The sequence below is a fragment of the Melanostigma gelatinosum genome, assembly GCF_949748355.1.
Source record: "Melanostigma gelatinosum genome assembly, chromosome: 7".
Taxonomy (NCBI): Eukaryota; Metazoa; Chordata; class Actinopteri; order Perciformes; family Zoarcidae; genus Melanostigma; species Melanostigma gelatinosum.
The window spans coordinates 23,298,296-23,322,534 of record NC_136640.1 but is presented as its reverse complement, the minus strand read 5'-3'; the positions used below and the strand labels follow the sequence as shown (position 1 = coordinate 23,322,534).

The 24,239-nt window shown below is 45.5% G+C and overlaps 2 protein-coding genes across 3 annotated transcripts; one reads left to right on the top strand and one right to left on the bottom strand.

The window, feature by feature from the left end:
* Positions 1 to 89: 89 nt before the first annotated feature.
* med17 (mediator complex subunit 17) lies at positions 90 to 8,172 on the bottom strand. Its single transcript, XM_079271725.1, has 13 exons — positions 8,048 to 8,172; positions 7,291 to 7,535; positions 6,646 to 6,809; positions 5,123 to 5,342; positions 4,905 to 5,041; positions 4,589 to 4,670; positions 4,238 to 4,390; positions 3,552 to 3,682; positions 2,607 to 2,791; positions 2,005 to 2,142; positions 1,536 to 1,653; positions 906 to 1,065; positions 90 to 315 (listed from the first exon to the last, which is right to left on the bottom strand). Exons 2-13 carry the CDS (start codon positions 7,523 to 7,525, stop codon positions 107 to 109), a joined length of 1,932 nt encoding a protein of 643 aa, XP_079127851.1. The 5' UTR covers positions 7,526 to 7,535; positions 8,048 to 8,172; the 3' UTR covers positions 90 to 106.
* A 464-nt stretch (positions 8,173 to 8,636) lies between these two features.
* Positions 8,637 to 24,197, top strand: cep295 (centrosomal protein 295). 2 transcript variants are annotated; one of them, XM_079272437.1, is made up of 29 exons: positions 8,637 to 8,799; positions 9,609 to 9,809; positions 9,951 to 10,075; positions 10,175 to 10,268; positions 10,626 to 10,739; positions 10,825 to 10,965; positions 11,623 to 11,806; positions 12,075 to 12,233; positions 12,460 to 12,696; positions 13,637 to 13,734; positions 13,899 to 14,111; positions 14,253 to 14,329; positions 14,473 to 15,286; positions 15,547 to 15,721; positions 15,938 to 16,111; positions 16,225 to 16,449; positions 16,555 to 16,652; positions 17,622 to 17,718; positions 18,253 to 18,477; positions 18,983 to 19,131; positions 19,234 to 19,696; positions 20,038 to 20,202; positions 20,493 to 20,932; positions 21,148 to 21,318; positions 21,393 to 21,438; positions 22,148 to 22,477; positions 23,419 to 23,515; positions 23,872 to 23,971; positions 24,080 to 24,197. In XM_079272437.1, the coding sequence occupies exons 1-29, from the start codon at positions 8,701 to 8,703 to the stop codon at positions 24,125 to 24,127; spliced, it is 5,559 nt and encodes a 1,852-aa protein (XP_079128563.1). In that variant the 5' UTR covers positions 8,637 to 8,700; the 3' UTR covers positions 24,128 to 24,197. The 2 variants fall into 2 exon arrangements, with proteins under 2 accessions (XP_079128563.1, XP_079128562.1); XM_079272436.1 differs by having other exon boundaries at positions 15,547 to 15,730.
* Positions 24,198 to 24,239: the final 42 nt, after the last annotated feature.

Below are 24,239 nucleotides of genomic sequence, written 5' to 3'. Positions count from 1 at the left end.
ATCTCTCTAGATGCTCTGTGTTTGGTTGTCCAGTTCACTGCCGCTCAGCTGAATACAAACCGTGTGTGTGTGTGTGTGTGGAAAGGAGTCCGCGGACTGACCGGCTCTAAGGACAGGGAGTCAGCGCGGCCATGAGGAGCTCCATCTTGTAGACGAAGTTCCGTCCCTCCATCTTGCTCCAGTGGACCTCTTTGCTCGGCCCCCTGAGGTGGCTCCACTTGGCGTCCTGGATGACGTCGCTCTTCGGCAGCTCTTTGGTCTGGCTGCGGGGGAACTGGACCAGGACTTTGCAACCGCTCTCTGGGCCGTTACGCACTGAACAGACAGAACGGATACACACAGGCGATACATCAGTGATCCGCTTATGTTAACACATTCATACTTAGTCGTCTTGGTACATTGAGTTCATGAGGATATTCTGTATTACTGCAGTAGGATATTATCTCAAGACTACGTTAAATCATAATGTGATGTCGTGCATTCCAGGAGTTGTATTTGTGGGGAAGTGTTTGCTTTCTTAATAATCCCTCAACGTGTATGAACCTGTCTTTCTGATCGAGTGATTTCATAGCTGAGACTGGGTGTTGCAATGCATGAGTTGGGCCTGAAAAAGCAACAGGTCTCATCTCTGCTGCGATGCATTTTGGTCAACTAGGACTAACGTTGGTGCCAAAAATTGCATCACTTCCAATTCTCATGCGTTTCTCCCCGTGACTGTTGAATGTCAGTGCACTCTGTTGAGTCCAGAAGGAACTCTTTGTTGTTTGGAAAAAAAACACCATAAGCACCACAATAAAGCTTCACAAGTAGCTGATTTTTAACAGGTTTCAAGATGGATTCTCTGCATGATTTTCTTAAGATAGAGGAGAACTTTCTTATTTGGATGTTTGCGACACTCGTCTCACCTGAGATGGCGTACTCTCCATTGGGAGAGGCGACAGTGACGGCGGAGGCATTCCCAATGCTCTCCACTGGGCCCAGGCCCACATGGTTGCTGAAGCTCAGGACATGCCAGCCCATCACTTTGGCCAGTTGCTGGACAGCGTGCACCTGATGCTGCGACATCTGTGAACGTACAAACACCACAATGTGAAAATACTGTAAAAGTCCTGCATTCAAAACATTGAAATAAAACTATGCAAGTATTATCAGCTAAATGTACTTCCAAATGTACTTCCAACTGATCCAACAGGCTTTTTAAAGAGTTTACTTCAATGAAGAAGTAGGAGGATTTTCATAAACACATGAAGGAACACTTCATCCTTCAGTTTAACACAAACATTTACATATTAGGAGATACGTGGTTTTCACTGGACAGGACAGGGATGGAAAACTTTAAAATGAAAATAAATGATTTACCTCTGAGATGTAGTGGAGTACAAGCATTAAGTAGCTTAAAATGGAAATACTCAAGTTAAGTACAAGTACCTTGAATTTGTACTTAAGTACAGCACTGGTTACATTCCCCCACTATTTATAACTAGTACTGGGCATCATTTAACAACCAAAAGTTTGCTGTGTGGGAAGTGTGATACCTGTGAGAGGAGGAAGTCCTGCAGTTCCTGTTCCTGGTGTGACAGCGTGACGACGCGTCCATCTCTGTGCACCACCCTGATCTGCTCGACGCCGATATTCAGCTGCAGCTGGATGGACCTGAAGGTGCAAAACATGTCAAGCCAAAAATGCGCCAGAATGAAGGACTAAAAAAACCCCCCCAAAAATCACTGTTTTGTTGCCTGAATTTCACGTCTATGTCAGTGCGTTTCTAGTTTCATAATGGCAGCAAAACTAAAAGCAAACAAGTATAGCATGTTGAAAAAACGATATGCCTCCGATTACAACCCATAGCTTTCAATTTACACCATTTGAAACGTTGTTAAAGGGCCTGCAGACGCCCACAACGGCTCAGAAATACATTAGCTGGTTCTCCCCTGTATTTCCCACATTGTGTCCCACTTCCTGCTCTGGTTCTCCCTTTATCCTGCCCTCGTCTCCTCCACTTACTTGCAGATCTGCTCGTAGCCCTGAGAGGTGATGAGCACCTTGACGCTGGACTCGAACACGTCGTTGATATTGGACCAGTGAGCCTGGATCTGGGGGTCCTCTATGCGGCTGGCCAGGCTGTCGATGGTCCGCGCCGTCCTGGTGATCGCAATCATGAAGCAAGTAGGCATTACATCCTCAACACCGCCTCAACAAAATAGTTGTTTTTGCTAATAATTGTATTTTCTGGAGATCAAACGATGAGGAATATGGACAAAGTGTGCAGCCTTCTGGCCAAACGTGGCATTGCGAAGACTGAGGGGCATGTTTGGAAGTTTCATATCATGTGGATGGAGCAATGTTTGCTCGCTGCAACTGAGCAAATATGACTCATTGGCAAAACATTCATTCATTCAATTCCACTGCAAACAGTGGCATGGCAATTGTGACACCCCCGCCTGGATTTACATACAGTACTTCCGCTGGTACTTGCATCGTTGAAAGTGTGTCTGCTCCTAACGTTAGTGTAATGTACGAGACACAATGACATGACTGCCGCTAATCGGTTTTGTGATCATATCAGTCCTCGAATAAAAACCATAGCTGGCACAGCTAAAAGGTACCTGCTGCGTAGGAAGATGTGTTTGGCCTGTTTGATGATCTTCTCCAGAAGCCCCTCATTCTGCTGCAGGCTAAAGATTTCGGCCTTGTCGTAGGCCATCGGCCCCGCTAGGCGCATGCGTTTGTGGCCGAAGGGGGCGCTGGCGGGATGCGGCATCACCACGGAGCTCAGCTGCTGCTTGTGGAACTGTAACAGAAACCAGGGTTGAATTGATGCAATGTAATTGTGAATGAAAATACTTTGTGGTGGGAGTATTTATCATGGTCAGAATGTGGTGCAACAGGATGTCTTCGAGCCTGACAACGCCACGCCAAATAAAATAAATAAAACAAAACATGAGCTCACACATTCTTCTGGTTCCCAGCTAGGGCTGTCACAACATCAGATTTTCTCTACACGGTTATCGTGGCCAAACGAATTCACGCTAACGAGAACATTTGACTATAAAATAACAATAACAAGACTAATAACACTTGACAGTTTCATCTCGTTTTTGGCAAATGCTTTACACTCAAAATATGAGTGTGGGGAGGTAGAGATATATACAAATGATTTAAGAGGCGCTGGATCATTTACACGCTATTATCATATGTGTGTTGTTAACATGATATCAATGCTACACCCTTATTCCCAGGCAAGATGTCTCCATGCAGAGCAGCAATAAATGACAGATGAGTTTGCTGTGGTGTGTCTGTTTTTGCCAAAGTTGCCATTAATAAAGACAACAAGGACTGAACTGAAGTAAACAGTCTCTAAAAACCTTACTGGTTAGATTACTTATATAATCCTTTTTTAAAACATTTTAAAACATTTTGCAGCTGTGGTGGACAAACTACAGAATGTTGACCCGGGTTTCAAAACATATCTTTGGCATCGCTGTACTTCTCCTACTTCTGCAATGAGCTAACATCTGTGCTAGGCAGAGTGACTTCACGCAGCGTTTCACCTCTCTCATCATCTGGTGCAGATTGTGTTCCAGTACGTAAAGGTGGTCGTCCGGTTTGGGTTTCTCTGGAGACGCCCGGTTGTTCTTCTTCTCCCCCGTGGAGTGGCACAGTGAGATGGACAGCTGCAGACCTGGAAGGAAACAAACGAGGCGTGAGTATGTTTGTTTTATGGCCCCATATAGAAAAATAAATAAATACATCAAAGCCAACTCCAGAGACCAGATAATAAAGTGTTCCATCTGTTAACAGAAGTTTTGCCTTTTTTCCCCAAAGTGATTAAAACGCATAATGTTAGGAATAATATCTGTACCGGGGAACAATTGAACTGTGAATGGACTACTAGGGTAAAAACAGCTCTTCCAATAAGCTGTTTTATTGTCTTCTGGTATATTTTTTTCATAAAAGAGCAAAAGCTTGTGAACACCTGTAGGTTGACAATATAGGTTTTGGTCCGTTGACCTTTATCAGGTTACCTGACGAATAAGCAGTCTTGTTGTTCTGGAATAATCTTTCGTTCCATCACTTTTCTATTTCCAACGCATGCACATGTCATTTGTCCACTTTTAAAATATTGTATACTAATGCAGAACTATTAGAAAGTAGCACAGGCGTATAGTGATGTGCTTTCATGTTAAATATGCAACAAACATAGATCTTCTCTAAAACCCATCATGAGCGTTCTGACCTGGGAAGGGCTGTGAGATGATCTGATTCTTCACAACAATGTGAGGGATCTGGGACTTAATCTGGACAGCCTCCCTGGACAGCTGGGCGAAGATCTCCTTACACAGCAGAACGTTCTGAGCCGCCTCCAGCTTCACATGCCACTGCTGGGTACCTGGAGAGAAACAAAGGAAGACAAGAGAGCGAAGAGATGACCATAGTGAGGAGAGAGGACATTTAATGAAAGAGATGTGGAGGAAAAGAGAGCAGGGACATTTCAGGTAAGACATACAATTACATTTCTACAGGCAGAGAAAAGTTCAACGCCTATCGGAAGATGAGCAATGTCATGTCTCTGAATATCGAACCTTACCGGCTTTGATTTTCGGCGGCCTCCTGAACAAGCTGACGGTTCCCAGATCACCGATGTCTGGAGCTTGTTTCTGGATGGACACCTGAAGACATGAACAGTGTTACACTATTACAACTACATTTCTGAAATGTAAAAAAGTATGGGTGATGACAGGTCACACTAGCAGGGAAATTGTAAAATAAACATAAAATGAAAAGAGCTATAGCTGTACCACACAGGTAGTCCACCAAATAATTCATGCATTACTAACTATAATATTCACCGGTGAAGCGAGTGAAAAAGGGGCAGTTAATGAACTTTGTGGTTTCCCTCTCACCTTGATATAAGCAGATCCCTCCAAATCACTGGGGATCTGGACATTGAGGGGGCAGTAGTCCTCTGGGATCTTTTTGTCCAGATCAATGTCCGTGTTCTTGATCACTTCAAACGTGCCATGGTGTGGAAAAAGGGAGCCTGCACGGGTAAACGGTCAAAACATGTTTAGCTTGGGAGGTAAAAGTGAATAAGATTAGAATGCTTTAGAGGCCTTCTCACCTGCGCTCCGGTAGCTCAGGTCTCCCAGGATCTTGTCTCCCACTTTGCGGAGCTTCCACTGGGAGCGGAGTCGCAGCAGCTCCGAGTTGAAGTCTCTCTGCCTCCTGTTCTCCTGGTTCTCTGCTACCGACTTGCTGAGCTTCTCTGCTCCCTTCAGCAGGAGCTGCGCTGCTGTGCCCAATGATTTCTTTTTACTGATCAGCTGGAACACCTGGGGGGTCTGCTCGAGGGCAAGAAAATGAAGCGTTGTGAATGGAAGTAAATATGCGCGTGAAAAAGAGAAGGTGCACAGATCTCTTTGAGAAATACAAACATCAGAACGTCATCGTTTTTGAACATTTCGTCAGCGTTGCAATAACACTTGTGTATCATCGGTAGGATCTCTACTCACCCTACTTTAGGGGTTAAAGGGACAGTTCACCCCAAAATCCAAAAGACATGTTTCCTCTTACCTGTCGTGCTATTTATCAATCTTGATCGTTTTAGTGTGAGTTGCCTGGTTTTAGCGATATCTGTCTTAGATATGTCTGCCGTCTTTCCAATATAAATAGGACTACATCACAATCTGCAAAACAACATTTTAAAAACTCAACAGAAATGTCTCTGTAGTGACCGTTGCTTCCCAATAAAAAGTCACTACGGTTGCTGCAATGTTTGTTCTGACAAGTGCCATAAATAACGAAGTCCAGTTTCCAAAATAAGCATTTTATTTCTCACATAATCAGAGTTCCACCACTTTCTCTTCAGTTATCCATTTTCTCCATCAACCAATAAATCACAACATTTATATTTGTTAAATGTGCACGCGTTAGAACAAACATTTCAGCAACCGTGGTGACTTTTTATTGGGATGCAACGGTCACTACAATAAGTCAAAAACTGTTTGCTTCTACCTATTAGCAACAACCTGTGTCCAATGACCCCACTGATTATATTACCTGTGGCCTGATTCACACCGGCACTACGCCCCCATGTGGTGGGAGGTTGTACAAAAACAAAACAACAAAATGGCTCTAGTCTCTTTCCAGAAATCATGACCAGGTTACTTCAGATAATCCACAGACATTGTTGTGAGCAGTTTCATGTTGGAACTATTTTCTTCCTACCGAACCCGCCAACTGTATCACCATGCAGAAGGAAGAACAAGAAGATCGTGCTCACTCATTGGCTGGTGTAGTTCGGTAGAAGGAGAATAGTTCCTACATGAACTGCTCACAACAAGGTCTGTGTATTATCTTGAGGAACATGGTCATGATTTCTGGAAAGAGACATTGCTGTTGAGTTTTCCAGATGTATTGTTTGCCATATTTAACACCTCAAGCGGAGTGCCATATAGTCCCATTATATTACAGAAAAGGCAGACATCTCTACGGCCGATATCTCCAACACTCTGCGACTCGCACCAAACCAATCCAGATTGATAAACAGCACTACAGGTAAGAGGAAAAATAAGTATTTTTGATTTTGTGGCGTACTGCCCCTTTAAGTGATCTTAGCGACAGTGCTATTCTTCAGCAGTTTACCTTGTTAGCTGTTGGATCCTGAGACACTGGGTCTAAGGCCATGTACTTCTTCTCCTTCACCACGCTGAGCACGTCGTGGAGCACACACATCTCTGTGAGGGCACTGCGCAGGTTGTTACGCACTGAATCCCAGGGCCAAAGAGATGGCTGAAACTTCACCGTGCCTGAGTGACAAAACCGCAAATCAGATTTGATACTAACAGAGAGGACAAAATCCCTATGACTCGTATTATATACACGAGTATATTTTATTTTGAATCCATCCACCTGGTGCAGGGTCACAGGGACTGGAGCATTCTTTATTGAAGACAGGGAAGGTGTTTCAGAAAGATGTGCTATTTTACTTTAATGTGTTTTATTGTGTTAACTATTTATCATAAGATGGCCTGACTTGATAATGATGTGAAAGTCCTTAACTTTCTGGCTGTTACTTTTTTCATTACCGGTAGTTAAATTGCCAAGTTAATGCACAACCTTGACGAGGCCATGCAGCTGAAAACATCAGGGAATAAATAGTTAGTTTTTTCTCATCTGAAATATAGTTGATCTAAATAGTGAATCAGTGGTGATCATTCATAGCTGGTGCCTGTCAGCTTTACATGGCTCAGATTCTAGACACTCCCTCCTCTCCTGAGTACATGTTACCTTCCTCTTCCTCTGGCTCCTGCTTGGTCCACTCGCGGTCCCTAGGTTCGCCCTCGATCCCATCCTCCTCAGAGTCAGATCCCTGGCTGAAGTCAATTCTTTGTGCCAACTTTGCCAAGTTCTGGGACATGGACAAAGGGGGGACGTATGTTTCTGTTCCATCCAAGGCCACTTCCTGCACCTGCTTCTCACTGGAAGACTCGATGCTGACCCTCACCGCTGGACCACCAGACATGATGACAAGGCTGATAAGAGGAAGACAAGCAGCGAGATTAAATCATCAAACTGAGACACAGTGGAACACAAAGTACTTCAGCTCAGTGGATCTCTTCAGTTGACATCTTTTACAGACAGTTTGAATAAGAGTAGACCACACACAAATACACTTCACAAAATATTGACGATAAATAAAGAACAGGCCCAAACTAGAAAAATAGCAACAGATACTGTTGAATACAGGTATTTTACTTGTGATGGAGTATTTCCACAGCGTGGTATTTGCACTTTTACTTCAGTAAAGGATATACACATATTCCACCACTGCTGGCTTGTTTGCTGTCTTTCTTTCCTAAATAACTGCATACGTAACTGTTAATACGGCTGCAATAGCTGCATTCAATTGTGTATGTCTGCGTCTGGCTAGCGAGACTAGCTAGCGTTAGCCCCTCGCTAATCTCACAAGTTGAATGGAAGAACTGGAGCTTGGAAGAAACGCCCAAATGACAACAACATCTTTTTTTGTGTATGTATGTCTTACCTCTAGTATGCACTTGTCACCACTTCTACAAACGGTTATTCACTGGAGTTGTGGAATACTTTCCAGTAGCGAAGTGTGTCTCTTCTCTCTACACAGCAACAACTGCACTCTGCTGCCCCCTAGCGTGATGCTAACGGGTTTAGGCGTCTAGCAGCTCTAGGTGCTTCATGTTATTTACTTTCATTTCGTTTTGATTCGAAAATATAAAACATTTTTTAGTTGAATACAATATAGCCAGGACAATATATTGTAACCCCACATAATATGGGTAGGAACTATGTTTAGTCAATGGTAAGAAACACGGGGAATTTTTATCATCACGGAACGGGTACGGCGGGCAGTTTAAACCACCGGATATGACGTGTGGGACAAAAACGTTCACGGTTTGTTTTTTTGTCAGGTTTGCATGGATTTCTGGTCTTAAACAAAACTCATGGGGTTGATTTCGTCTTTGTTCGGTAACGTCACCATTTCCATAATATATTCAAATACGTTTAACAATTTAGCTAAACCAGGATGTCCGTGGCAGTGAATCCTAGAGCACAATGAAGCTAAATCTAGCTAACCAATATTAACTAGCGTTAGCACTGCTGACGGAGTTGCTAACATTACCTGCTTTTTGGTAAAATGGCCACTAGCAATATTTGAGGAAAATGAAGAGAAAAGTGGCCAAATTAAGACTCAGTCCGAACGAAGAAGCTCGGATAATACGAGAGGAACATGAACGGAGGAGAAAATTACGAATACAGCAGGTAAGCTAACGCCGATGTTAATGGTGTTACTAACGAAACAAGTTCATTTCAGTGATGTCTCTGCCTTCTGCTTCACTTCATGTCCATGATTTCTGCATGCCCGTGAATACAGCTTCTTACTGTATCATGGGAAGGATGTTTCGTTCAGAAAAATTGCCTATGACTTCAGCCAGGCCTAATAAAATGGAAAACAATGTAAACACCTGTAATGGTTACTGACAGAGCATACATCAGTACATAACTGAAAATCAGAAAATCAAAGACCAGCTTTATTTGTACGTCTGTGTATATATCAGAATCATAAGCATATGTGCTCTCTTTAAATGTCACTTAGCAAAAAAAGAAGAAAGAAACAGAAATCCAGAAATCTTGCAGTTAAAAGAGATCAAAAGATCAATTCAAATGTAACGTTATCATATTTGAGTTGATTTCAGTTGGTGGTTCTGGTACTGGTGTAGGTCATTTGTTCTGTGATATGTTTCAACATGTATTCTGTGGCTGTGAACATCACAGATTTGTCTTAACATTCCCATTTTCCTCACTATTGACATACGGGATCTTTGCTTGTAATCTTGGGTCTTTTTTCTAAGAAGTGAACTGTTCTTAAAGCAGGCTTGACTGAGGCTGCTTTGACGAAACAGCTTTCTCCTGCTTCAATATGTTGGGCTCATTTAAGAAAGACGTTCTAAAATACGTTTGCCGTTTTTGACATACCTTTATAAAAAGACACCCCTCTGGGTAGATTTAAAAATCGTCAGCTTTTTTAAGACTGAGTATGTATACATATATATTTGTGCATTGACTTCCAGGTGCGGGAGCAGCAGAGGTGCATCTCGCTGCAGATCCGCCGAGAGGTTGAGCAGAGACGGCAGCGTGAGCTGGCGCAGCTGGAGCAGCAGCTGAGGGAGGACTGGGAGCGACAGCAGAGGGAGAAACTCCACGCACTGCAGACGCTCTACCAGGAGAGCCTCCAGCTTGTCGGTCAGGGACACAGGAGTGCAAAAGAAAATGTAAGATGAATTTGGAGACACCGAAAGAGAGCTCAACACCCGACCACGGAACAGCTGAAACCAAAATGTCAACCTCACAATCAGGTGAAAACAGTCTCCCAATCATTGAATTTTTGTTTATTTTTCATTTATCTGCACAAGGAACCTGACTTGGAAGCCATAGCTCACAGGAAGGAGGAAAATCATGTCAAAGCAGAGGAGCGTTATCGGGAAGCCCTGAAGGAGCTCAAATCACAGAGGCTTAAAGATGACGCGAGGCAAAGCCGGTACGCAGCCTTCACAAACATTTGCCCGAAAGACGTTTACATGTCGGAATTTAGTCAGCACCGACTGAACATTAAGTCTGTTCATTTGCTTGTCTGTAGACTCATCAATGTCAGGAAGAAGGCGCTACACGCAGAAAAGGAAAGATCAGCAAAAGTGTCCAGCCTCCCACCGCCTCTCCCCAACCCCATTCAGGTGCCGATCAGTGATCATAACGTTACTATTGTCCTGTTGACCCGACAAGCCAGCTGGATTTGCTGGCTGACTTTTAGAGGTCACAGTAATAATTAATGTGCCAAATTGGAGTATGGATGTCACAGAATTAAGTTTGGGCAAACTGATTCAATACAGAAGTGTGCCAGGTGATTTCAGATACCTGTTCACTTATCACGTATGTTTTGGCTCAGGCTTGATATCTCTCCATCCTACCAACACACAACTAAGCATTGCTACCAATCTGTCCCGTTTACAATGTAAAAACACTAACTTTTTAAGTTGCACAGCTTAGGTTCTGGAAGGAGGATGTTACATCGGCTTCTCTTGTTCTAGCAGAGAATCGATTACAAGAAGCCGTGTGTAGTGAAGAAATCTGACCTGAGTGCATTCGCCACCACGCATTACCACATGCCTGAGGGCATAGTGGACAGAGAGGCCGACACGAAGCAGGTGATCCCTCCGGTTATTGCGTGCACTAATGGTTAGCTTGTCCTCCCTCCTGTCAGAGTTGTCTAATCTGTGCATGTGCCTGTAGCCTAATGCCCACCAGGGAGCTGAGCTGGAGGTGAGGAGACTGCAGGACTTACAGAGGGAGGAAAAGGGGAGGAGAGAGGAGCAGCTCGAGAAGGCTCGCCTTAGAGGGAAGGAGGCTCTGAGGAGGGAACATCTCGTCCAGGTACAACTTACCGGTTACTGAAATGAGCCGATAGACACCAAAATGTGTATTAGCGAGATTATTTGCTCTCATGTAACTTGCCCTAACTTTTGCAAACACGGTTGACCGGCAGCAGGATAATACCATTCACCACAGTAAGAAGACAAACCGCTTCATGTACAGCTTGTAGTGGTGTATATTACTGTGTTGACACATTTGTCATCCAAAATGCACGTGCAGTTCATCCTAAGAAAATGAGTCGGTACTGTGATAAAACATTTCCCCATAAACATGTTCAGTAGTCTTGCATCAGAGTGCAAGAAGGATTTAGGCTGTAAATATTAAGTGTGGGATTCTTCTCAAAACATACATCAGCACATGGGCAATTATACTTTATATTTTCTGCCGTCGACAGATTTTGAAAGTTGGTAACTTATCATTTTGGGAGAGGTAAAGTGTGCACGCAAGAGCAATGAAAAATATGTCCGGGGGAGACCCGGAAGAAAATAAAATAAAAATCAATGAGGTTTGCTCAGTTAAAACCACATTACAGGGTCAGTCACTTGACCCCTCTACAAGATCTGTCTGTAAAAGGGTCTTACATATTTGACCCACTTGGTCCAGAATTGAGCGCTTTAAAAAAAAAAAACTGAATCTGTTTTCGATGGCCCCCTTCAGGATCGCGAGCGCTTGCTCGTTGAACTGGAGCACATGCAGCAGACGGACCTGCTGAGGAGGAGACAGCAGGTGTCCCAGATGCCCGCTCAGATCTTCCAGCCTCTCCTAAAGAGACAGGAGACGAGGGAGGACTTCCAGAGGGAGATGGAGTTTGCCTTTGAGGACATGTACACCGGAGAGAGGAGTAAGGACAGTTCAGCGGTGTAGTATTCAGCTTTGAATGTGTTTTGAAGCAAATAGTCACAAAACGAAGTACGTCATCGGATTCCAGCGCATCATTCTGATCTCGCCAGAAGGTGTCACTCTTGTTAATACAGTTTCTTAAATCGTCATCGTATTGAGCTTTATTTGTATGTTCGCGCAGCAAAATGGCGTCTGCTTTGGTGGGAGATACCGCGTACAGGTACAGTTTTACTGGAGCCTCGTTGAACCTCGCCTGTGTCTGATCCCAGGGGTCAAAGGTGACCTGGTGGTGCAGCTGGTACCCGAGCCTCTGCCAGCTCTGTCCACAGGCAGCCAGGACCAAGAGCTAGACGTCTCAATGGATGGAATCGCCACACGGGCAGCAGCAACAACACAACATGGCGCTGAGCGGGAATTATCTGATCACAGTGAGGAGAAGCACCAGATACACATGAAACCTGTATTTATTCATTTTTAAGGGTTGTTACCAAATTGTTAAAAAAGGCTGTTTACACAACATCAATACATATATCTTGGGTTATTGCAATAGATTATAAGAATTATGTAAATTCTCCAGTCAAGGACAAGCATCTTGAGCAAGACCAGGCGGTTACCCAGCCAGAACTGCATTCAGAGATTTTTCTGTACTTGCAGCGGCGTCTTCCAAACCTGCTCCCAGACGGGCTTTGAAGAAACTCCTGGATCGCATCAGGAGCCAGACCAACCAGTGGACTGACCACGAAAGTCGCGGCCCTGCAGCCGATTCACCGACCGCTGCCACCGACCAGATCCCCGAGCGGGACACGACTATCGACACGGGCTCTCTGTCCAGCGAGGAGAAAGGCCTCCTGCTGCCCACGGAGCTCCCTGAGCCTGTCCGCTCACCGCCAGGTAGGTCATTCACTGTCATCAACTGTAGTAAGATGGACCTAGAAGACCGAGCACAATGTGATTAAAACATTCCATTTTGATATTTAAACAACTTGAGATTTCTTCTTTCATTGTTTTCATATTTTTCCCCTATTTACACATTTATTTGGGAAAGCTCTTAATTAATAGTGAGTTGTATTGTCAAGTCAATTGTATTCATATTCATATAGCCCAATATCACAAATCACATTTAAATCTTTAAACAAAGGTTTATTTAATGTATTCATGTTAACAGTGGTGGAATGTAACTAAGTACATTTACTCAAGTATTTCCGTTTTCCGCTACTTTATACTTCTACTCCACTATATCTCTGTGGAAGATATTGTAGTTTTTACTACACTCCATTTATTTTAGTAAATACCTTATTCTGAATAATAATAAAAAAATCGAATCAACTAATACGTTCATATATATTATAATAGATTAAACTACCCAGCGGTATACAAAGTAATTCAAATGAGCCACAGCTTTACCAGCTGCAACATTAAAGGGATGAACACATTAATGCATAAATAATTATGATCCAATAACTTCTGTAACTTATTCTGAAATGGGCCGTTCTGCATGAGTCGCCCTACCTTTATGAAGCCTGCTTTAATGTTGATGCGAATACTTTTGGACTTCTACGAGAGTAATATTTAACTTGAATATTAATATATTTGAATATTAATATTTACAATTTGAATTCTATGTTCAAAGTGCTGTCTACTACTAGGAGTTATAGCACCTGTTTTTGTCTTTTAGGGTTTTTGTTCTCTTCTCTGAAATTCTTCTCAAATTTGAGATCTGCTCCTGTTTTGGTTTCCAAATATAAATCCCACTACAGCCAAAGAAGTCACAGTTTGAAGTTGTTGTGCGAAAATAACCATTTTGTGTTTTTCTTCTGTTTAATTCGACCAGCGCTGGAGACAACGGCGCGGTCGTCTGCAGCAGATCCTCCACTTCCTGATGTACTTGCAAGCAGAGTCCAAGAGTTTGAAGAAGAACGAAAGAGACAGGTAGATATTGGTTCCTATTTAATATGATACAATGCAGGAACAGCTTCTAAACACGTAGGCAGGAGCAGGTGATCCGACAGGTGGCTTCGTGAGTTTTTGGATATTCGGTCAATATCCAGTGAAAGTTTGCTGTTTTTAAACCTTGGTTTTTTTTATTTCTTCAGGAAGAGGAGCTTGACAGGGAGAAGCAGCAGCAGGTGGTTTTGCTCCAGGAGCTGGAAGAGCAGAAAGCCAAATTGGAGCAAATGCTGCTCGAGGCCCAGCGGGAGAGAGAAGACCTGAAGGCTGTTGTGACCCAGGACGAACCCATCAACCAACCAGAAGTACCTGTCCATGACCAGGAAGTCACCTCTGTCACTCCTGGTGCAGCCACTGAGGTAGGCCTCTCGATATTCTTGTCAACTTCCAGTTTTTACAGGTGTTGTTGGGGGACTTCCTGTAAGATACCCTTTGTAAAGTGTGGTCAGTGTAGTACTGTTACTTCAATGAGGAATAATTGCTGCCCCTGCACTCTACAGCTGGTGCCTCCTGCAGGTGAAGATGAACACACCAGACGGATTAAAGAGTACCAACAGCGGCTGCTGGAACAAAACGGGTGTGTTTTGAAGCCTGAAATGACGCCACTTTATTGTGGTAACGCACGTCTTCAGAGGATCTAAGTATACATTGTGAAAGCCTCTTGAGGCCATGATAAAATTGACTTTACTTGTATTCCTCTGACCACCTTTTCATTTGTAGGATTCACCAGAGGTCCATGGAGGTGGCTCGCCAGCGCCTGGAGGAATACCAGCGAGCTCTACGGATACGTTACAACATGACCGCCACGTCGCCGGCCGTCGTGCCTTTGGGCCTCCTTGTTCATCCTCCTCTGCACGGTTCTCAGTCTGCTCATCTCCCAGCTCCCCCGCAGCTCCCTACGACCCCTGCGGCGCCCCCATACATCCACGGCAAACGGCAAACCCCTGCGGATGTTCCCACAAGAGAGTCCGACATGCCGGCTCCGCCCTCACGACTTCCGGGCGTGAGCGTTGGCTCCAAGCTGCTGCTGCCGGATGAAGTTGGATCTTTTTCGAGCGATCCGAGGAACCGGAGACCGGATGTCACCGCCTGGCTGACCGACAACATAATGGAGAGAGTGACGGAGCACCTTCCAGAGAGAGTGAGACCCTCCTCCGAGCCACCATCTTACAAACGGTTCCCAACGCATCATTCAGCCAGCGTCTCGCCTCAGCCGGCCTCTGATTCCATCCAAGCCACAAGCCCGCGCATCACAGATAGGGCACCTTCGGGCGAGCGAGGGCCCGCGCCACATGGCTCCCTGCGGACCGGGTCCCCAAGCTCCGGGGAGGAGGAGGAAGAGGACGCCGACGGCGACATGGAGAGGCAGAGACGAGAGCTGCTGGAGGTCCAGAGACGGGTGCTGGAGCTGAGGGATACTGTGGCTCTTCAGCAGAGGCGGCGAGAAGACGAGAGGCAGAGACAGGAAGCAGAGATGGAGCAGATGAGGCGGCAAAAGGAGACTCTGCAGGCTCTGATTCATACTGAAGAACAAGTAAGTCTGGGAACATTTACCGCCCTGGTGTTGTTGTTGCAGTACAGGAGACAAATCACTTTGTTTCTCCACAGATTGAATCAAAATCAAAGTGGTTGTTTCGTTACACTGAGCGATGATTTGAAATTAAATTACCATAACCTGAAGTGTATTATTATAAAATACCTTTCGTGATGGTTTCTACACTTGAACTGAGCTCAGTGAGTCCACGTGCACGTATAGGTAGAACAACTTTCCTGATGCATTTTCCTCACCCACAGCTGGTTCCAGAGGCTGCCGGTGAAGTGTTGGTTTCAGAGGACATCGGTCAGACCCGCCTCAAATTACTGGCGTCCCTGCTGAGAGCTATAGAGGAGTCTAACGGAGGAACTTTAGCTCACTTAGAAGACCCTCTGGAGAACGACGGCTCCCCTCCGCAACCGACAACCAACAGTGGTGAGACGGGTAAATCCCATGTCAGAGGGCAGACAGTGTGTCGCATCTTATTCACACATTTTCCATTTCACTGCAGGACGGAAACATTTTTCCCTTTTGATAGGTACTAATTATCAAAATCATTTGGATGGATTTACACATTTTCCATTAAATTCCAGCCCATTAAACATATCTTGTTTTTAATTTAAAAAAGTGATTTTAAAATTTTCCATTTAGATCTCACCGGATCTGCCCCGGCGTCATTCTTCCCCTCGGGACTCTTCCCTCCTCGAGCAGCAAAGCCCCCGGTGACCCGCGTCAGGCTGGGCGCCATGGAGATGATGACGGAGCAACACGAGCTCAGTGCCATTCAAGAGGTGGAGACACCGGTCGACTCCAGCCAAGTCGCAGGTGAGCTCAGCCCCAGAAACACGAGACTGTTTTCATCACACGCCCGCGCCACGTGACAAGCTATTGAGAGGTGATTACCATTCGATTGGATTGTCGGTGTTTCATACCCACAGGCCCGGAGGATAGTGTGACGGTCCCCTCTCCCACTCTGGGCTGGGATCGGCTGGAGGATTCTGAATCGTCCGTGTCCTCTGACAGGACCCCGCAGGCGCCCTCTTGGTCCAGCAGTGGGCAGCGGGCGGTTGAACGATCAACCAGCTCTGGGACAAGCTCGGGAGGAGTCTGGAAAAAGAGGCTGCTGATGGGAGCAGGGACGTCTCCAGAATCCTCAGGGTCTGGTACGTAAGAGTGATGAGATGAAGACTACGGATGGGAGGAAAAAATGTTAGTATTTGATCAGAAAGTAATGCTATTTGCTCTCGGGTTGGAACGCTGTGTTCCAGATACAGTCCTGAGGATGATCTCACCGCTATCCTCCGACTCTGGGAGAGGAGCCGACTCCTCTGGTCCTGCGGTCACAAGCAACAGACCCTCCACAGAGGTAACCGATCTTGCTGAAACGCTTTGTTCTCTTTCAAGTCATAAACCTCGTGGTAAACTTTTTGCAGCAGACACTGATGAGAAAGTTACACGGTGAAGGAACAGTTTTGATCAGAATGCAGTGAAAAAGCATCAGTGTCACGCACCTGGGACGGTGCGGTTATACGCTGTAACCACTCGGCTACCGAGGTGCTCCGTTTACTGCATTCCGAATACACTCTGAGGTTCACATGCTGTGGATCGATGATGAAAGATAGCCAAATCTGAATGCTAGAGACATATCTGCCTCAGCTTCTGATTATGCTTGAGATGCTTTTACTTTGTGTGTCAACCTTTGTCTTTTATGGAGTGTGTGTCTAGATGTCGTGTGTTGTTTCTGTACACAGAGCGATGATGTGACTTTACCTGGACCTAAAGTGTATTTGATGTAAATACATTTCATGAGGGCTTCTACACTTGATCTGAGCTCAGTGTGTGTGTGTGTCTTTGCGTGTGTGTGAGTCTTTGCGTGTGTGTGTGTGTGTGTGTGTGTGTGTGTGTGTGTGTGAGTCTTTGCGTGTCTGTGTCTAGATGTCGTGTGTTGTTTCTGTATACAGAGCGATGATGTGACTTTACCTGGACCTAAAGTGTATTTGATATAAATACATTTCATGAGGGCTTCTACACTTGATCTGAGCTCAGTGTGTGTGTGTCTTTGCGTGTGTGTGTGTCTGCGTGTGTGTGTGAGTCTTTGCGTGTCTGTGTCTAGATGTCGTGTGTTGTTTCTGTATACAGAGCGATGATGTGACTTTACCTGGACCTAAAGTGTATTTGATATAAATACATTTCATGAGGGCTTCTACACTTGATCTGAGCTCAGTGTGTGTGTCTTTGCGTGTGTGTGTGTGCATGTACGCGTGTCCCAAATCGTTGTTTAAAAAAAAAAAAAAAAAGTGTCTCCTTTAACACTTATTTTGTGTGCACGTGTCAGTCTGCACATAGGACTCCAGATTCTGACTGCCTCTCCTCCACCACCATCTCCACCGGCAGCTACATCACCACCGACCCTGAGCTGAACGTCCACGCCGGTGAGGGACAGCAGTGTGTGTGGCTTGTTGGGATGTTTTTGTAACAGACAGGAGTACCAACACGGGAGCAAAGCAATGTACCGCTGTTGACTGCAGCAGCAGCAAAACATACTTTAAACGCCTAAGAAAAAGACTGGTAGACCAGCAGTTCCTGTGTTCTGCAAAGGAAAAATAACTGGCTTCAGTTCCCCGTCCTAAAGGGCTGTCTGACGACGAGGTAAAGCAGAGAAAATATTCTAAATACAGTGTACACTTAAACTGATATAGATTATATATATTTTTAATTTTAAGGTGTCTAAAATACATCTTGCTGTTTGCCCAGTCCACAGCAGTACATTGCTTTGCTCCCGTGCTGGTACTCTGTCTGTTTCTACTGTAGGTGTAATGCACTGCCTATGGATAAGTGCCTGCCTCGTATAACCCCGCTGTCCCGTTAAGTTCCCTTTATAATCCAGACAACATGCTGGTTGTGTTTCTAACTCTATGACAGCCTAAATCTGTTTCCCTCTCTTTCTCCCCCCTCTTCTTCATTAGATAAATCCCCGCCGCTCAGACATTTTGCAAAACCAGGACGAGGAGCAGATTCACTCGACATCTCCTCGCCGGCCGCTCAAAGCTCCCGTATCAAGGACTGCTCGGCTGCAGGCGGTCCTGGTCTGGCCGTGGACTCTCTGTTTAACGACAGCAGCATCCAGAACATTATAGACAGATACACAAGGGAGCTTAACATCTCCCTCAGCGCTGCTGGCAAAACCACAGGTATGCTACAAATGTGTTTCAAGAATATTCTCTCTCCTTTTCTTTTCTTTTCTTTTGGATTTGAATGAAAGCAACCCAAGGCACGCTTCATCCTGGTGTCTCCTGTCTTGTTTTACGCCGAGGGGCAAGACAAAGTGGCGGCGTTTGACATGAGAATGGGCAGCACACCCTGCTTATTGGTGGGAGGGGGGTGGGGGGGGGGGTGTAATAGTCCCGTACACAGCAAATGCAAGCAGAGGACAGGGTCTGTTTACATACCGACACTGCTACACACTCCTAGTGGGTAACAAGTGATTCATTTTAGATCAGTCTATGAAGTGTTTTTTAAGGATGTTGTTGAGCAATATAACTTAAAGGTATAGCGACCATCCAAATCTGAATTTTTAAATTGTCACAAACCTGTTTTAGTTTGAACAGGCCAACCTCAGTGGTAGCACATGAATCAGCATTTCGTCTCAGGAGGCTGCATCACGTTTGTCTCGTTTCCTCTCTTGTCGTTCCGCAGACAGAGAAGGCTCATACGTGGAGGAACCCGGCTCTTCGGTTTCCCAGCAGGCTTCGGTTCGAGTCCCGGAGAGGAGCGGGGAGCATGAAAGCTCTACGGCTCGCCGGTCTCTTCCCTCGGACACCGCAGGAGCACAGAGGAGTGGGCTGGTCAGTGACTCACAATCCACAATGGCTATTTGCAGTATAAATAGTTTACTGTAAAAAAAATAAAATACCCACCATTTAACTGACGTTTTGTTTTTGCTACAGGATTGGCACAATACAGTCACTCCGATCCTGGAGCACTTCTCAGGAGAGGACCCGTCACTGGCCCAGGACCAGGAGCAGGACTCCTTCAGACCTCTGATCGGCCAGCTGGCGGACCAGTCGTCCTGTCTCGCCGCTGACCAGAGGGACTCGGCCATGGACCAGCTGGTCGGTCAACCGTCCGCTCACTCGTCCATGATTGGTCAGCTGCCTGGCCCGCCGGTTTCGGTGAGCTTTGATCACGGCGGATGGGATTCCACTCTGAGTCGGATGATCGGTCGACTCTCCCATCAGTCCAGCTCTCACTGGCTGAGCGGCGGGCAGGACTTTTACGCCGGCCAGCTGACGGGTCGGATGGCATCCGAGCAGTCGACCACGTGGCTGGATGGAGGTCTGGAGGAGAGCCGGATGAGGCCGCTGGTTGTGGAGCTGGATGAGTCCACTGGCCAGCACAGTGGAAGCTCAGGTAGTAGTGTGTGGGGGAACTGGAACTGGTTGTAAGGATTAAAGTCTTTTTCTTTTCTTTTTTTTTCATTTTTTGTCCATAATATTTATTTGTAATGGCTATTTGTCATCTTTGCAATGTTTTATTGTTAAACAATTAATGCTAAATAGAAATGAATGAATCAAAACCTATTTTATCAATGCCAATCTTACATTCTTTGATTTAAAAAAACAAAAACATTTGGTGTCAGAAGTAATTCAGACACCAAATGTATTGTTTGCATTTGACATAGTTTTGACCCGATAATGGTTTTGGTACGAAAAAAAGTAGAGTTAGTCATCAACTCCTCTGCTGCTTTGCAGATGAAAGAACCCACGTGGATCTTGGTGTCTCGACTGAAGCCAGTGTGCCGTCGTTGCCTCCAGAAGCCTCGTCTCACAGGGCCTCGGCCCCTGGTGTGAATCCACGTCACCGGACGGAGCAGAACCAAACCAGTCCAATGGACCTGGACCCAGAGAGGACTGAAGGTGAGCTCTAACATATTCAAGCAGTTAGTCTTGTTTTTCAGCGTTTGTTTTTTATTTTATTACTTCTTTTTTTTTTTATGAGCACCAGCGTCTTTTTCAATTGTTCCAAATGAGGAGAAGGCGTATGTGGCTGCCTAGAGATGAAGCGCTGCACCCGGCACCTTTTTTTTTCTTCGAAGTACATTCTTTAAACTGTGCTCCCAGCGGCCTGCCAGAGAAAACCGCTCCGTGTACATTCAGCCTAGCGTAGTTCGATACATGGTGTGCTTAATGTTCATCTCAATCTTCAGTGGTTCCAGACTTGGACTCATTCCACCCACTGCTGGCTGAGGTCACCCACAACGACACGGCAGGCCTCTCCATGACCTTTCACCTGCCCGAACACGAAGTGCCTACGTCCCCTGAGGGACAGCCTGCCAGCGGGGAACACGGCGTTTCCACGTCTTCCGAGGAGTTTGAAACCGATGAGTCCGAGCCGTCCCCCGAGCACCTCAGAGCGGAGGAGCCGTCCAGCTGCGCGGCAGCTTCCCCCGCCTCCCATGAATCCTTCTCCAAGCTCATCACCTCCCAGTACCACCCCCATGAATCCGTCCTCGTGCTGTCTCCTGACACGAGGACGGACGACGAGCCAACAGCTCTGAGCTTGTCACGTTTAACAATGTGTGATGACATGTCAGGGGGAGATGGAGCAGACAGAAACCGCGTCTGTCCTTTCTCAGATAAGATATTGGTACGATTTGTTTTTTTGTTCATCATCCTTCAACCATTAACTGACTATTGCAGTGCTCATAAAGGCAACATCTGCCCAGTTAGAGCTTCGGCTGCAGGACGTTAATTGTTGAGTCGAAAATGTCAGTTCTGTTCTGTTGTTAAACCTTGTTCTCCTTATTGCTTTAGAACTTATGTGCAATGTCGTTCCTCTTGTCATCCCTCCCTGTCCATCAGGAAGCTGCCGGTGAGAAGGGGATCCTAGAGCAGTCGGAGATAACACTAGTGAGCCTGACCGACACCACGCTGCAGGACCAAGAGACGACCGTCACTGAGGAAGAGGGAACGTGGGAAGACGAACATCCTGACGGAGTGAGGGAAGAGGGACAGCAAGCCCAAGAGACGGAGGTGACTGTCTACACACGTTTTTGACTTCAGCAGGCGTCTTTCTGATCTCTGAACACAGACCTCGTCTCTTCTAGAGGTCTGAATCCACGTCGGCACAGGATGGGAACCACACACACCCAGGTACAGTCCCAACAGTTACACACTGAATATATCTACATGAGATGTATAGGGATCGGGAACAGAAAAGTAGCAATAATCAACATACTTAAACAGATTTAATTAAAAGCTGTAATGCCTGGCCACATGCTCCAAACAAGTAAAGGGCAGCAATTCACCACCTCCTACCGTCCGTCAAACTTTAACCGAACTGCTGAAACTGTGAGACAATCTTCCCGTGTGGTCGGTGTATGACTTACGTTGCAGCTTGCTTAGCTCTGTTTTACCAAGAAAACCATATACCGACTCTAGTTGGAATGTTTTTTTGGTTTGTGTCATTAGTTGTACTAAAGATGCAAAATAGCCAACGTTAGATGTTACTTACAGTTGTAAAAGAAACATTTTGTGTTCAGCATCAAACCTAGCGGTGGAGAGCCACGCCAATATTTACCCTGGTTTTGCTTCTTTTGTTACATCGCTTCTTTTCTTTGCCACTGAATGTGGTTTCTTGCCCGGAGCGGGTGGTTGCTAAGAACTCCAACCGTCTTTGTGTTTACTGTGCAACTAACCGGGGGCTGTACCTTAACGTGACTGACGAGCCCTCGGGCAGCAGGTAGAGGTACAAGTGGTGTTACAAGACGGGCTGGGGCTAGCTGGTTAGCATGCTCATTTCAGTAGATATCTCTGCAACACAATACAAAGATGTCTTGATAATATTAGTTCCTGTCCCTAGATCCAGGGATGCTCCTGGCATTTCAGTGGGGTCCCAGCAGAGACCTGCAGGAGGTCCACCAGCAGAAGCGCAGAGCGCTGCTCCAGAGATCGTCCCGCAGGGTGGAGGAGATCAAGGCCAAAGGGGCTCTTGCCAAGGTTCAAACAGAGATCTCAGCGCCATCTGAAACCAGAGAGCAGTCTATTGCTAAGGAATCTAAGCCAGTCCCCAGTAAGGCAGAAACTCAACATAAGACTAATACCAAGTCAAAGGGGGGACAGGCTGAGCCGCATCAAACTAATGAGAGATCTGGCTCCATCGAGCAGAAAAGGCCCCAGCTTCTCCCTCCAGGTATCTGAACTTTATTCCATTTCACACTTCTATTATATATAGTTTTACTATTATCTTAAGTAAGTCCTTCGGTTTTATGGAGGCAAACAGACATGCATCCTGAGAGTGCATTGAAACCCATAGAGAATGTTTTCACCTGTGGGCGACTGTGGAGAGCAGGGTCGTCCTTCAATCAGAGCATCGGTGGTTTGATCCCCGGCTCCGCTAGTCGCATGTCGATGTGTCCTTGAGCAAGACACTTAACCCCAAAATTGCTCCCGTAGCTGTTCCTACGGTGTGTGTGAATGAGTTGGTCTGATGGCAGGTGTCACTTAGCACCTGCCATCAGTGTGTGAATGATGACGAGTAGTGTGAAAGCGCTTTGAGTGGTCGGAAAGACTAGAAGAGCGCTTTACAAGTACAGTCCATTTACCATAGGAGCCCTTTGCATGTGGGCACTGACAATACTACTACAAGGAGCAACATCAAGTATTTGGGATTATTGAACCTCAGCGGGATAATTATCAAAGCTGTGCACAAATATGCAGTGTTTAAAAAAAATCGAATTTCTTTAATATCTAAAGAAATTCAAACGTACCACTTCTGACCAATCAGAACAAATGTTTGTAAAGAGTTTAGTTAGGGCACAAATAGGTTAACGTTTGTATGATGGGTGGCAGAATGAGACGATGCATTCAGGCTCACACGTTGGCGATATGCAAACGGCCTGAACAAAGGGGGGGAGATAGTCTGGGGTGCTTGGTCATGTGTCATTCATGGTAATAAGACTTCAGATATGGATATCTGACCTATAATTAAAGTGGTGTTGGGATAGATCGTGGTATGGTAATGAAAGGAGTGTTTTATAATCATTGAGTGCTGCACTGCTGAGTAAAGGTTTCATCTGAAGTCCTTCTGTAAAGTGGTCTGCAGTAATCTGTGTAATCTGTCTGGTCCTTCAGCGAGGGATCCCAGGGGTAAACAGGTGGTCGAGGTGAAGAGCTGCACACCGGAGCAAAGGAAACGGGATGTTTCTGAGATGCACCAGAGAACTCTGAGGTACAATATTATCAACTTTGAACCTTCACACAGTCTGGAGTAAATGTTGCTTATACTACTACTCTTACAATTAGTTTGAAGGGTTAAATTTATAATTAATATCTAACAATTTCCTCAACTGCTGTATGTATAGACTGATCTGTATCTGCAGAGACCCGGCCCTCTGCCTGAATTTTCTATATTTATATTTAAGCCCCTCTCTCCCACTCAGGACTTAACTTTGAACGCTGCGTTTCCAAACAGCAACCGACAATGTGACTACCGGTACATGTTATATCCGTTAAACCCAATCTGTGATTACTTGCATTCAATCACAAAGATGCAGTGTATCTGTAAGTGACCCTGTGTTTGTGCAGACTGTACGAGCAGCTGGAGGAGGTGAAGCGTCAGAAAGCCATCAGGAGCCGACAGCAAGCTTCTGCAACCAACCGACTGAAGGCCAAAGAGTTCCACAAGGTAAAGCTCTTGAGGATATGTTTTTAAAGACTAAATGCTTCTTCAGAACTGCGAGCACCAAACTGCTGCTGTTGGCTGCCTGAATACTTTCTACCAATCTCTTCACAGAAAACCTTACAGAAGCTCCGGGCCAAGCAGACACCGCCGCTACCTTGAATGTGTCCTGGTTCCACTTTTTAAATATATTTGTAAAGTTTATTTTAATCAATAAAGCCTTTTAAGTTATTTTAATCCACTTTTTGCACCTGTTATTTTAAGAATCACAGCA

What these genes read in the sequence shown, in the direction of transcription:
- med17 (XM_079271725.1), bottom strand. Translation starts at nt 7,525, where the DNA reads ATGTCTGGTGGTCCAGCGGTGAGGGTCAGCATCGAGTCTTCCAGTGAG. An exon ending in AGGATCCAACAGCTAACAAG is followed by an intron (nt 5,343 to 6,645) that starts GTAAACTGCTGA and finishes GCCCTCGAGCAG; the next exon opens with ACCCCCCAGGTGTTCCAGCT. An exon ending in AGGACTTCCTCCTCTCACAG is followed by an intron (nt 1,066 to 1,535) that starts GTATCACACTTC and finishes GTACGTTCACAG; the next exon opens with ATGTCGCAGCATCAGGTGCA.
- cep295 (XM_079272436.1), top strand. Translation starts at nt 8,701, where the DNA reads ATGAAGAGAAAAGTGGCCAAATTAAGACTCAGTCCGAACGAAGAAGCT. An exon ending in TGATTCATACTGAAGAACAA is followed by an intron (nt 15,287 to 15,546) that starts GTAAGTCTGGGA and finishes CCTCACCCACAG; the next exon opens with CTGGTTCCAGAGGCTGCCGG. An exon ending in AGGCCAAAGAGTTCCACAAG is followed by an intron (nt 23,972 to 24,079) that starts GTAAAGCTCTTG and finishes ATCTCTTCACAG; the next exon opens with AAAACCTTACAGAAGCTCCG.